The following is a 12,694-nucleotide window of genomic DNA, read 5'->3' on the forward strand; positions in this document are numbered from 1 at the left end:
ATCACTGTCAAGTTGTTGAGGCAGAGCCAGTGACATCCTGGAGCAGTGCGGAGGATAAGTACATGTATAATGTAGGCCTAAATATGTGTGGCTGAGCATAAACAACAAAAGGTCCAGTGCATCCTGCAAAATCAGCCACACATTTCTGCCATAAAGCCTCAATTTTTTGCAAAATGTTCCATTTTGCTGAGAGGATTTGGGGAGGTTAGGCCAAAAAAAAGTTTCCAGTTTCTGGTTTGTACGTGTGTCGCCGTAGCCGTGCGCGTCTGCAAAATTAAAAAGTTTTTTTTAAATGTAAGATGATGTCTCAAAACTGCCAAACTCACTGGTTTGACTGGAATCCTGCTGCTGCACAATTTTAACGTGTTTTAGAGATGGTTACGATCAAGTATAAGCTGTATGTAGCCTCTCTGGGCACCCATATATTTTGCACTAAATTTAGTCGGGCACCATTTGCACACGGTGTTGCAATTTTGTTATTGTGCATCTGGAAGCCAGACTGAGGGAGCGATGGTCGTGTATCTCTGGGAATCTGTCAATGCATTTTAATTAGCGCAATATGTAAGGGAGCAGACAAATGACCAGCCTGACAGCTCATGTACGATGTCGATGTCGCTGTGTGGTCTGACATTACCATTTTCCCTGATTTTTGTCTTGATTATCCAAATTTCCTGAAGAATGTTCGTGTCGGTTGAGATCGTAAGTGGGTGCAGACTTCTCAAGCCTTATGGCCTTACTGAGGTCACCTCAAGCTCCACTCTGAAAGATATTTTTGAAAGTTTTAAGGGGATCGAAGTGTCATCTGCATCATATCAGCCGACATTTGAAGAAGAAAAAAGTGGGGCCCCAAAAAAAAAAAAAAAACCTGCGTCGCCGGACAACTTTTGGGGCAAGCTCCATACCAGAAACGGCAGACTTTGTTTTGGTCTTAGGGTTAATGGGGGATTATACTGTAGAAAACTCTGTCCTTTTATGTTACGTGCGATCATTTTTATTTTCAGATAATGTCATGAAAGCCCAGGAAGCAGACGCCAACGAGCGCGCAGAGAAGCGTAAAGCAGAGGCGACGGTTCTGAAAGATCAGGGGAACCAAGCATTCAAGAAGAGCGATTACACACGAGCCATTGAGCTCTACACGCAGGGCCTGGAACATCTAAAAGACTTCGTGGTGCTGTACACCAACAGGGCACAGGTAAACAAGTCAAGTCTGTTACGAGCCAAGATCTCCGTATTCATGAAATGACTGAGAATATTTCTATTCCCCCTGGATCAGGCCATTGTAGGTTGCTCCCCAACTAATACCCTTACCATTTACATGTGTACTCCTGGGTGGAGAGAGGCAAGTGAAGATGAAGGCTTGTAAGAGAGATACGCAACGTTTTAATTTATTTCCTGAAAAGTTTTCATATAAAGAAGGGGGGGAAAAAAAAAGGAAAACATATCAATTTGGGAGGGGGGCCAACTCATCTTACATGTATGTTTTTGTAGTACTGCTAATAAGGCAGACGATTGTTATCCTGTTGAGACACACAACGCTTCGTTGATCACTATGCGGCAAATTTGCATCCCCTCTTTTCACTTATTTCCCCCTCCCAAAGGCTTACAACAAATTGGAAAAGTTTACAGAGGCAATGGTGGACTGCCGGACTGCCTTGCAGTTGGAACCAAACAACGTCAAGGCATTGGTGCACCTTGGTAAGGCCCAGCAGGGACTGAAGGATTACGAGGTGGCTGTTACGACTTACAAAGAAATCACCAAGATTGACGAGAAGTACGAAAGTAAAGTCGCAGGTGGGTCAGCAGTCTTCAGGCCAAATGCAAAAACATGTGATGCAACTAAATGAGTCATTTGTCGGCCCTTATCAAATGTTGTGGTTTTTTTTTTACATTTTTGAATTGAGCTGTATCTCAGTTTATATTTGGTGAAAACCCCATGTGAATAGGACCTTCCATTCAGAAGTTATGGGACTTGGAACACAGGCAGATTTGAAACAAGAAAACAGAGACTCAAACAGAGAAATCAACGATTCAAAATTGAAGTGTTTATTACACAACAATAAACATGCTTTATTTCAAGTTATTGACATAAATTTGTTACTCCTTAGCAAAAATGTCACGTTTTGAATACTTTATCGTGATATTTTCTCCGGAAAAAAAGTTGACATGAAAGAGGACATATGTAGCCTTCTTATTTTACAAAAAAGTCAATTTTGAAATTTTCACCCTGACTGAACTATTTTGGGCTGTATCTTAAAATCATAATTGCCGACAATTAACGACTCATTTAGTTTGATCGCATCACACATGTGAATGTGAATGCGAACTGAAGCTAATGTGAAGTCATTCAGGACACGTATTCAAATGAGTTGAAATGTTTGCAGATCCACAGTGCATTTATTTGCTGATAATTTTTGTGGATTTTTTTCATTTTCCAACAATCTCACCCCTGCACTAGGCTACATTGCAGAAGTGAATCTAGCCGAGTCCACAGCCAAGTCTGATATGGAGGCTGAGAGGCTGTTGAGTGAGGGCGATGTCAAAGCAACGGGCGTTCATGAGATCGGACTCGGTGACGGTAAGCAAAAACTCTGCCATAATTACCAATGTAGGTAATTACAAATGTAGGTAATTACAAATGTAGGTATGTAAATTGAATGTTTCTTATCCCAAAAATGTTTGTTTTACAGCATTTCATATAATCTTGAATTTTGGTTTAACTATAGACCCTTTGTTGGTTGTGCCATGACAGTGGGCAGCAGTCGATTTCATGAAAAAGTGCGCAGCTTGTGCCATGAGTAAGACTTAAGCAACAAATTTGTTGCCCAGCTGCGCAATAAAGTTACGATCGATTTCACAAAGCTTGGCGCAGCTTCACAATGCTTTAAATAATTTAAGCATCTTGGACGAGGATAAAAGCAGCATTTACCACGGCTGTTTGTGTGTGAATTTTTTCGTTCGCAAAACAGTCGTTGGATCACCTCAGCCCGCCATTTTGAAAATTATTTTGTCCGTCTTGTATCAACCTTGATAAGTTGTGCAATAACAAGCTCTGTGACACTCCTGATATGCTGGTAAAATATGTCATTTTCAGTCGTTACGACACAACTTATGCCGTCTAAAATGATGGTGCAAGTTACATCATAATTTATTGCGCAACTTGTGGACTTACGCACTATGTGACTTTTGTGAAATGGGTCATGTTGCGCAACTTACACAATAAATTTTGGCTCAAGCAGAGTTGCGCCAATTCGTAAGATTTTGTGAAATCGGCTGCTGGTCTGTTTTACTGCATTATTTTGTATATGGTGTAAGTCAAGGACACACGCAACATTATCAATGAATCGAGGACAGAAACCGAATCGAGGACTCCTTGGTTGGAAAATGTGTACAAACCAATGAGAGCTGTTGCAAACAAAGGAAAAGGGAAGAGGAACAAAAGAAAATCCTCAATTTACACCCCGTTAACCCTTTCGGCCATCAGCATGGGGGTTTGGTCGGTATCAAATCAGGGCATAATTGATTATAGTTGGCATGCGCAAGGCATACCGCCCCTAGAGTGGTAACAAGCATTTTGATGGACATTTTGAGAAAAAGGGTAATAATTAAAAGCTGCACTGCTGCAATGCTGTCACATATTTTCCAACTATGGAGGTGTATACCTTGCCAACTATGGAGGTGTATACCTTGCCAAAAATTGCTATGACGATTATTACCCTCATTTGATACCGGTTGCCAAAATTTTTGACCAAGGCTGATCCATGGCCTACTTGTTCAGCACGATAACTTGATAAATACTTTACTTAGGAACTTGACATTTCGTTTGTGGATTGTTCTGGATAGTCTTAATAGGCCTATTAATTTTGGGGCCAACAGGTCAAAGGTCAAGGTTACTATTGCTAAAACAAAAGAAATCTTGTCAACGAGTTAACTTGAGAAATACTTTACTTATTAAAGAACTTGAAATTTGGTTCGTGGGTTGTTTTTGGTACTCTTAAGAAGCCTATTGCTTTTGGGACCGACAGGTCAAAGGTCAAGGTCACTATTGCTAAAACAATAGAAATCTTGTCAATGCGATAACTTGAGAATAATTACATAGGAGCTTTAAATTTGGTTTGTGGGTTGTCTGTTGTTCTTGATAATCTTAAGAGGCCTGTTGCTTTGGGGCCGACAGCTAGGTCAAGATCACTAATTGCTGTATTGTCAGCATGAATGCTTGAGAAATACTTTACTTAGGAACTTCAAATTTGGTTTGTGGGTTGCTCTTACCGTAACCACAGTAACAGACAGTCAAGCAGCTCTGACCCAACAACTACCAGATGATCAACAAACGACTCAGTCTGGCAGTGGACAGCCTTCCCAGCAGGAACCAACGCAACAACCTCCGCCGCAACTACAGCCAAGACCAGGTGAGACACAAACATTTGTCTGTAAACCATGCATGTTATAACTCCCCTGGCCCTGATATCGGTTCCCAGTGACAGCATCCTTCCCCTCCATCCTTTGCATTGATGCTATTAGGCACAATATATAGCATTGCAGTGTCCCTGAAACAAGGGGGACCACACTGCCGACCAGCCCCCTGTCAGCCCAGAGAGGGGAGCTCTTGGGATCGAATGGGACTTTTCACTTTTCATTGAGATCTGTGAAGTTCCAGTGTGCATGGAGGCCTAATTACTCCCCTGTTTTACTGGTAGTTTGATTAAATTACACAAATTTTAAACTTGAACTCAATGTACATGTACATGTTCAAGCGGTTTGTTCTTATTGATACACTGACAATTTAAACTTGAAACAAAACATTAGAAAGCATCCTTAATCAGTTTACAAACGAAGTCTATACAGTTATTCCTTTTCAAAAGTAAATTGCATGAAAATAATTATGCAGACAAAAATCCATGATTATCAAGTGCAGAACAGAAAAAACTTAAAAGGCTTGTAAAAGCAACAGTGTATTTTAAACAACAGAGCATCTAGAATCCAAAAATTTCCCGGTGCCCTTAAGCCGGCCCCGACCCCACGCCGTCGGCCGCGGACCCCACGCCGTAAGACATTTGCCCTTCGCGCTCGCAGTAGTCCTCGGGCAGAAGCCCCTATTCGCATCCTTTCAACAGTTTACAAACTATAAGCCTATCCAATTCCTTTTCATAAATAAAATGCACGAAAATAAATATGCAGACGGAAATGCATGGTTATCAAGTGAAGAACAGAAGAATCTTAAAAGGCTATAAATACAAGAGTATGTGTTACATGTTACATGTGTTACCGCAAACCGAAATGAAAGTGAAAAAAATCCGAAGTATCTTAAAACATTTTACACTTAACCCAGGGCTATAGGGGAAAAGGGGGCCAGGAATTGCCTCAGATTTGCACCACAGAGCATCTTGAATCCAAAATTTCCCGCGGCCCTTTATTAGCGGGCCCCTGACCCCACACCGTAAGGCATTTGTGCTCCGCGCTCTCATTAGTCCTCGGTGCAAATGCCCCAACGCATTGTTGCAACAGTTTACAAACTAAGTCAATTCGATTCTTTTTCCAAAATACAATGCAAGAAATATGAATACGAAAATACATGGTTTACAATTTTGAAGTACACAGTAACTTCTTAAAATCTTAAAAGCTTTTGCTCAAAGAATTCAGGGGTAAAGGGGCCAGGAATCGCCTCAGATTGCACCACAGAGCATCTAGAATCACAAATTTTCAGGGGCTTCACGCTCGTATAAGTTCTTGGAGCAAATTCTCCGAAGTTGTGCCCCCCATCTAAAAAAATCCTGGATCTGCGCCTGACGTCTGTAAAGAGCAAAAACACAATATTGATTTACATCACCAAATTGATTTACATGCAAATTCCATCCTCTGAACAATATTTTAAAAACCCCTAAATATGGTGTTTTTCACATACATGTACCTGAGAGCCAACAGTAGGATATTATCAAAGCACACTATATTATGATGTTGACAACAAAGAGCAAATTTCATGATTTTTTCGAGCACAATTTTTGGCAAATAAACTGTTGGTGCACAAATTTGGCCTGCAAAACATTATGAATTGAAAGACAAATCTGATAATAACGTCACCCGAATGCAACATCGTTTTAAGGAAAAAAATGTTCTTTGTATCTGTAAACAGGCTAAATACCGGTATAAACAAACTGAATTGAACTTTTGGTTCTTAAAAAAACCCTTTAAAGTAGGGCTACATGGTTTGCGCACATTTTTAAAGTATTTTTATTTTTAATGTAAGTATTCTAATGTTTGGTTTTTAGTAATATTATGTTTTGGTATAATTGTTTTTTGAAAATCATATATTATGTTCACATGTACAAATTTCCGATTTTTAACTGTCAGACATGTTTTTAATCAACCATTAATAAATGCCTTGGAGAGTTGATAGCTTCTGATTGGTCGAGACTCGATCACGTGGGGGTGTATTAACATGTGATATAAAGACAGGCTTCAAAAACAAGTGAATAAATGGCCCCTGAACCAGCGTTGATCCAGCATCATGTAAGCCATGATTGACCAAATAAACAACAGTCCTTCGGTAACTTTTTATAATACATCAGTACACGTGCTCTCAACCACCATCGTGTGAAGACTTCCGTGCGTGTATGCATTCTATACATGTAGTTGTTATGCGGGGCCTGCGGGCGCGTTATAAGTCTTAACACGACATGTTCATACTAAGGATGTTTACAACGAAAGCATGGATATGTGATTTATTTTCTGTAAACACGCCTCACAGGGACATATTTACTGTTTCTAAATCGAGCATCTTTGTAATTTTGGAAACAAGGAGTATGTAAACATGAACACACAAAAAGTTTGGAAATATCGCCAAAAGAAAAGTCACACAAAAGTGAAGACCGGGTGCTCACACTGTTATTCCCTAATTATTTAATTGAATTGAATTGAAGGATATTTTAATTCTTGCTTTTGATTGTAGATTACCCACAAAGAAGTGAAGCCATCATAGGAAGCATCAGCGGTAGCCAGAACCCTGTCATTGTTGGTTCAAATGAAGTAAATATCATTTACAACAAGCTGTCAGAGGGACCAGGTAAATATAATCTTATTTGATGCGATGAAGTAGATATCTTAAATCAAGTGTTAATGTATTGGGGGGGGGCAGGGGGAGGGTGGTATACTGTTTTAGCACATGTATGTAGTGAACATAGTTTCATGACTTATTTAACTGTTCTTGTAGTTCTCCAGATATATAGGGCTTTAAAATATGCACCTTTAGGATAACGTATTTGGACCCATGATGATGTCATCATGACGTCCCCAAGTTTTAATCTGTTAACACGTGCCTGTACCTGTATATGTACATGAACATACAAAGTTCCAACCTAATTGGACTTGAGTTCTCTAGATAAAAAATTGTAAAATAGACAACTTTAAGGTGACATCATAAGACCATTGATGACGTCATCATGACATCACTTGTCTAGGGCCAACCTGTACGTAGTTTGATGTCAATCTGATTGCATTTTATGTCAAATTTTGCTAGCAGAAGAACATGTGAAAGGTTTCGAAAATTAATTAAAAGAATTAGGTGATGAGGTCATCATGACGTCACTTTTGTAATTTGCAAATTAGTAGCACTATCTACATGTACACGTACCTACCCACCACATTTAAGTGACATTACTATATTCAAAGACAAATGTAATTAACTCAAAGTGTTCATACGCAACTTACTTAACCTACATTTTACTGTAGAATAAAGTCTTTGATAAACAAATTTTAATCTGGTCGTGTTTGGTATTGTTCAGCTTGCATTGCCCTCTTTTTTTTTGGGGGGGGGGGATGGGGGTGCTGTTGAGAAAGGTACATGTAGGTCCTATATGCATCCTTAGATATACCCTGGAATTAACAGGCACTGAGGACTAATCAGTGGGTCCACACCCTGAAGACGAAACTTCTTCCTGCTTTTATCAATATCATGATCTCAGGGACGCACGCTTGGAAGCAAACTTTGGATACAATCCTCACGCAACATTTCCAAGTGTACATTTTACTGCACGTAATTGGAAACTTTAACCAATTGAGTACATTATGGATGAAGTTAAAAAAAAATTGCTGCCTGCAGAAACAAATAATATGTTGAAAAATGGACATGCACATTGTTCGGATTTGTTGAATTGTAGCTTGAGAGAATTGTTATGAATCATGTTCATGTATACTTAATGAATAGTTTACTCATACGTCATTAGTAGAGAGGGTTAATGCAGCTTGAAAGAATGATTGTAAGGAATCATGTTTATCAGTTCTCAAATCAGTTACTTATTATAATTTCATGATTTCTTTCAGAAACCACCGGACTCCAGGAATCGGGTACCTTTGAGGATTTGCAACAGGAAATTATTGACAACTATGAGCAAACTGCAACAACTATTCCTGCACATCCTACACTGCAGTCACGTAATGTGGGTATTGAGGAATTCTTTATTCCACTGAATCTCAGAAAGAACATGGCAGGCAAAACGAAATCAGAGAGGATGGTCACATTACTAAAACAAAACATATTTTTGGATGAAGCACAAAAGATAATTCTCAAATCCGTAGATGATTTGTTCAATCAGAAAATAGTTAAGGAAATCAAGATTCTTCTTTATGGTGGGGCCGGGACGGGTAAAACAACCCTGTTAGTGAAAGTTGTAAACTCCTGCATCACACTCAGTTCAGAACCCCTTCTTGGTAGATTCGATCTTGTGCTTTGGATTAAGCTGAGGCAAATGCAATCAAACAGTGTCTTGGATGCCATATTTGACCAAATTCTACCACTTGACACAAAACTGGACAAAACAACAGTGCAACGTATCATTGATGGTAAGCAATCACGCATTGCTTTGCTGTTGGATGGATTAGATGAAATTCCGTCTCATGTTTTGCAATCTAAGGAGGGCGTGTACAGGGTTCAAGATATCTTACACAGCAGAGTCCTTACAAAAAGTTTTGTGTTGGTAACTACTCGACCACACATGATGGAATATGTATTGGAGGGTCGCAACCCGTATGCAGTGGTTGAAACATGTGGCTTCAGACCGCAAGACAGAGATCAATATATCAGATTAAACCTTTCTGATGATGCTGACATGGGAGAGGCATTGATTTCACATCTAGAAGACAATGCAAATCTCAAGGAGATGGCTGTAATTCCAATCATTTCCCAGATGCTGTGCCTTGTTTGGAAGAATGAAAAGTCATTGCCTGAGAGAATTACCAAGCTGTACGGAGAGTTTGCGGTTGTTCTTTTCAAGCGCTGCAATAAAGATATGAATGATAAACAGGTGATGTCTAACATGATGCCCATCATTGATGACTTGGGGCGTGTTGCATTACAAGGGTTACTAGACTCTAGCGGGGAAAGACTCATGTTTGATGAAACTGAATTTCAGAATTGTCAGTCTTCCTTAGCTGAGGGTTGTCGTGTGGGTTTTGTTCTACGTGAAACGTTCACGAGTGGTCTGGATGTAAAAGTGCTGGTCACTTTCCCCCACAAGTCCATCCAAGAATACTTTGCAGCATGTCACCTGGTGAAATTGCTACAACAAGATGACAAAAACAATTTCCGTCATCAGTTGGAGCAGATTGGAGAAGGAAATGTTTTTGCGATGGAATACCTGCTGAGATTTTGTTGTGGTAGATCCATGCAGGCTGCTGGTCTCATTCTGGATCACATACAAGAGATGCAAGGTGATGAGATGAAGCTGCAGAGATTGGCTCGGTTGATATTGTGTGAGTCTGGTTCAAAAGAGTTGGCTACCAAACTTGTCAGACCAACTAGGGTAGAGTGTGAGAGTAATGCAGACCTGAAATCACTGAGCTACTACTTAAAGCGTGTCACTCCACCACTTGAAAATGCAGGTTTTTACATGCATGTAAGAAAGCAGGATCTTAACCTTTTCAGGGAAATTCTTCTGAGTGACAGCATGGAGTCCGCTAAGATGATATTTGTTCACTACATGTTGTCTGAGGAGGAGAAGGAGGATTTCAGTCCTCTAGAGAAAACAATTGGTGTGAGAAAAGAAGAGCGCCGTGCTCAATTACACATTATGTTTTACATTGGGGACAAGTCGTTGTTTGACATGGGGCCTGCATCGCACAGCTTTTTGCGCATGCAAGAAAAAATCATGCCTAGTTTGTCCATGATAAAAGTAAGACCAGAGGAGGTTGTTGATCTGTTGCAGGTACTGGAAGAATGCAGGTTTAATTATCTCTACCTGCATAGTATCAACCTGCATGCACAGTTGCGAGATGTCCATATCTTGCCAGCCATTGGCACCTTGCACCTCGAAAAGTGCAGGTTGGTCGATGATGATGTGAAGGACCTGATCAGCATCCTTCCTGCTGGGCGTGGTTTAATAGGGCTTACCCTTGAAGAGAGTACATTCAGTTTGGATAAAGTGAGGGCTCTCATCGGTCATCTCCAAGGTTTCCCAAAGTTATGTCGGTTGGGACTTCATAACATCGGCCTCGATGCTCAGCTCATCAGACAAGTTGTCAGTCAAGGCCTCCCTCACCTGAAGGAAACAGCAGAGGGAGATTTCCGAGCCTAAATAATCTCCCACCAAGTCATAACTCCCACCCTGTGCCCTATGAATGCACCACGTTCACAAAGTAGCACGTATCATGGGTCATTTTATGTAAAATCAATGCTCTGCAACCCCCTCCCCTCCCCCCCAAAAAAACCCAATAAGTTAAAAACAAATAAAAAAATAACAGCAATCAATAACAACAAAACTTTATTTTCAGAGGGCAATAAGAGGCTCGATAATGAATAGAAAAGTCAACAAAAAGGTTTCAATACAAATAGATGTATTCAGAATCCTCATACATTATGAATACAAATATACCAAGCATAGTTCTTCATTCTACTGAACCCCAACCCCTCCCAAAAAAAATTATTCCATCAATTAATTAATCAATCAAAAGACAATGTGAAAAGACAATCACCAATTCCTGTACAAAATGATTCATTGAAATCTTCAAACATATTAGCACTGTACTAAGCATTCTGTGTGACACTTGAAAGTGATATTAAATTGACCTTGTATCTTGGGTGACCTTTGAGTACTATTATAAATCCACAATCTAATCGTCAATTAAACAGGAGAATCCACCTCTCCTTTCCATTTCTTTTGAGAAATTATCTTGTATCGCATCATCTTAGGTGAAAGTTGTGTGAGATGTCTTCAACTTTTGTGACAAAGGCCTCCTCCTACCCTGTTACCTGATCAATGTAGTAATATGGCATTCAAACAAACTAATGTGACCACACGCAAATGGCTGCACAACACCCTTCCAAAGACCGGTGCTGTGCAAAATTTAGTGTACAGAATGATACAAAAAAATTAAACCCTGAAAAAGAGACGGTAGTTTTGCTAAAAAGCATTTGCCTCAGCTTTGTACAAATTACAAAATCCTGACAAGTTCACGTGCCCATACAGACGTTTCTTTCGAGTGTTTGTGCTTCATTCATTATCAAATCGTTTATGTAAATTAATGTAAATTATGCATAAAATGGCAAAAATTATGATTCCAGTTTGCTAACTTTTGTATAGATCTTTAACCTTGACTGTTTATGTAATATACCTTTAAAGTGGTGCAGTTGTGTAAGGACAGTATAACATGGATTTTGTTTACTATTCAACTATAGGCCTATGTCCATATTGAGAGTTACTAAACCAGTCACTGTGTTCATACTGTCAAACAATATTTTGAGAGTTACTAAACCAGTGTTCATACTGTCAAACAATTCATGTATAATATATACATGTAGAATGTTGCATTGCCAAATGATGCATTTTTGTCAGAGGACAGTCATGTTTGCTCATTCAGGACCAATCGTTGCAATTGTTGTATACGCAAAAATGTTTCTGTGTTTCTGATTTTGCTTGTTTTTATCACTGCAAGCCTCTTTAAAGTATTGATTGACACTAGATTTGTTTGTTCCAAGTATGATCAATATTCTGTACAAAAACTGACATTTTGTTTCTAACAGTTTTGATATTTTGCAGTTGCCCAGGTGATAGCAGTCGTTTATAACATGCCCAAATGCAACCATTCAATTTGGTAAGAGCAGTTCTGCAGGAGAGAAAAAGTAGACTTTGAATCAACATTTTGATTGATTCACATTGGAAATGTAAACTGAATGTAAATGTTTAACTGTTGTTGCTGGCATGACACATGAAAGAAGATTTTGAGAAAAGTGAGATTTACACACTGTAACTGCAAAGCCAAACTGATTGCAATTTGAAAAGACGGGATTTTTGTGCTCATTAAGTTACACATTTCAAGGGATATGGGATGGGATCATTTGCATTTATCCCAAAAGTAACCTACCAAATTGTAATCAAAAAGCTCACTTGGATTAAAGATCGTACTGGTACTAAACACCCGTGAAATTGTTCTGTCTGGCTTGCTGTCATTAAGAAGAAATCAAGAAATGTAGGTGATTTCCAATGATAAGTCAATTGACTGATTTTTGGAAATAAGAGTTCTATGGACGAAATTGCATTTAATGATCAAAAGTTTGTGCATGGATATTTCACTCTTTTCTTGAAAGTGTAATATCCAAAGCTTCCACATGTTAGGTTTAGAGTATTCTTCTGTGGAACAGTGATGATATTACATGTATTGGAAACGAACAACATGCATGAAATACAAATGTTCCTATATGCCTTTAAGC

The 12,694-nt window shown here is 39.3% G+C and overlaps 1 protein-coding gene across 1 annotated transcript; it reads left to right on the forward strand.

Annotated features, from left to right (window-relative positions):
* The first annotated feature begins 1,006 nt into the window (after positions 1-1,006).
* Positions 1,007-11,720, forward strand: LOC119733348. The gene is made up of 6 exons (XM_038206933.1): positions 1,007-1,192; positions 1,599-1,791; positions 2,456-2,575; positions 4,278-4,406; positions 6,944-7,057; positions 8,314-11,720. The coding sequence occupies exons 1-6, from the start codon at positions 1,010-1,012 to the stop codon at positions 10,560-10,562; spliced, it is 2,988 nt and encodes a 995-aa protein (XP_038062861.1). The 5' UTR covers positions 1,007-1,009; the 3' UTR covers positions 10,563-11,720.
* The last annotated feature ends 974 nt before the right edge of the window (positions 11,721-12,694 follow it).

Source organism: Patiria miniata, unplaced genomic scaffold, assembly GCF_015706575.1.
Source record: "Patiria miniata isolate m_02_andy unplaced genomic scaffold, ASM1570657v1 HiC_scaffold_25, whole genome shotgun sequence".
Lineage (NCBI taxonomy): Eukaryota > Metazoa > Echinodermata > Asteroidea > Valvatida > Asterinidae > Patiria > Patiria miniata.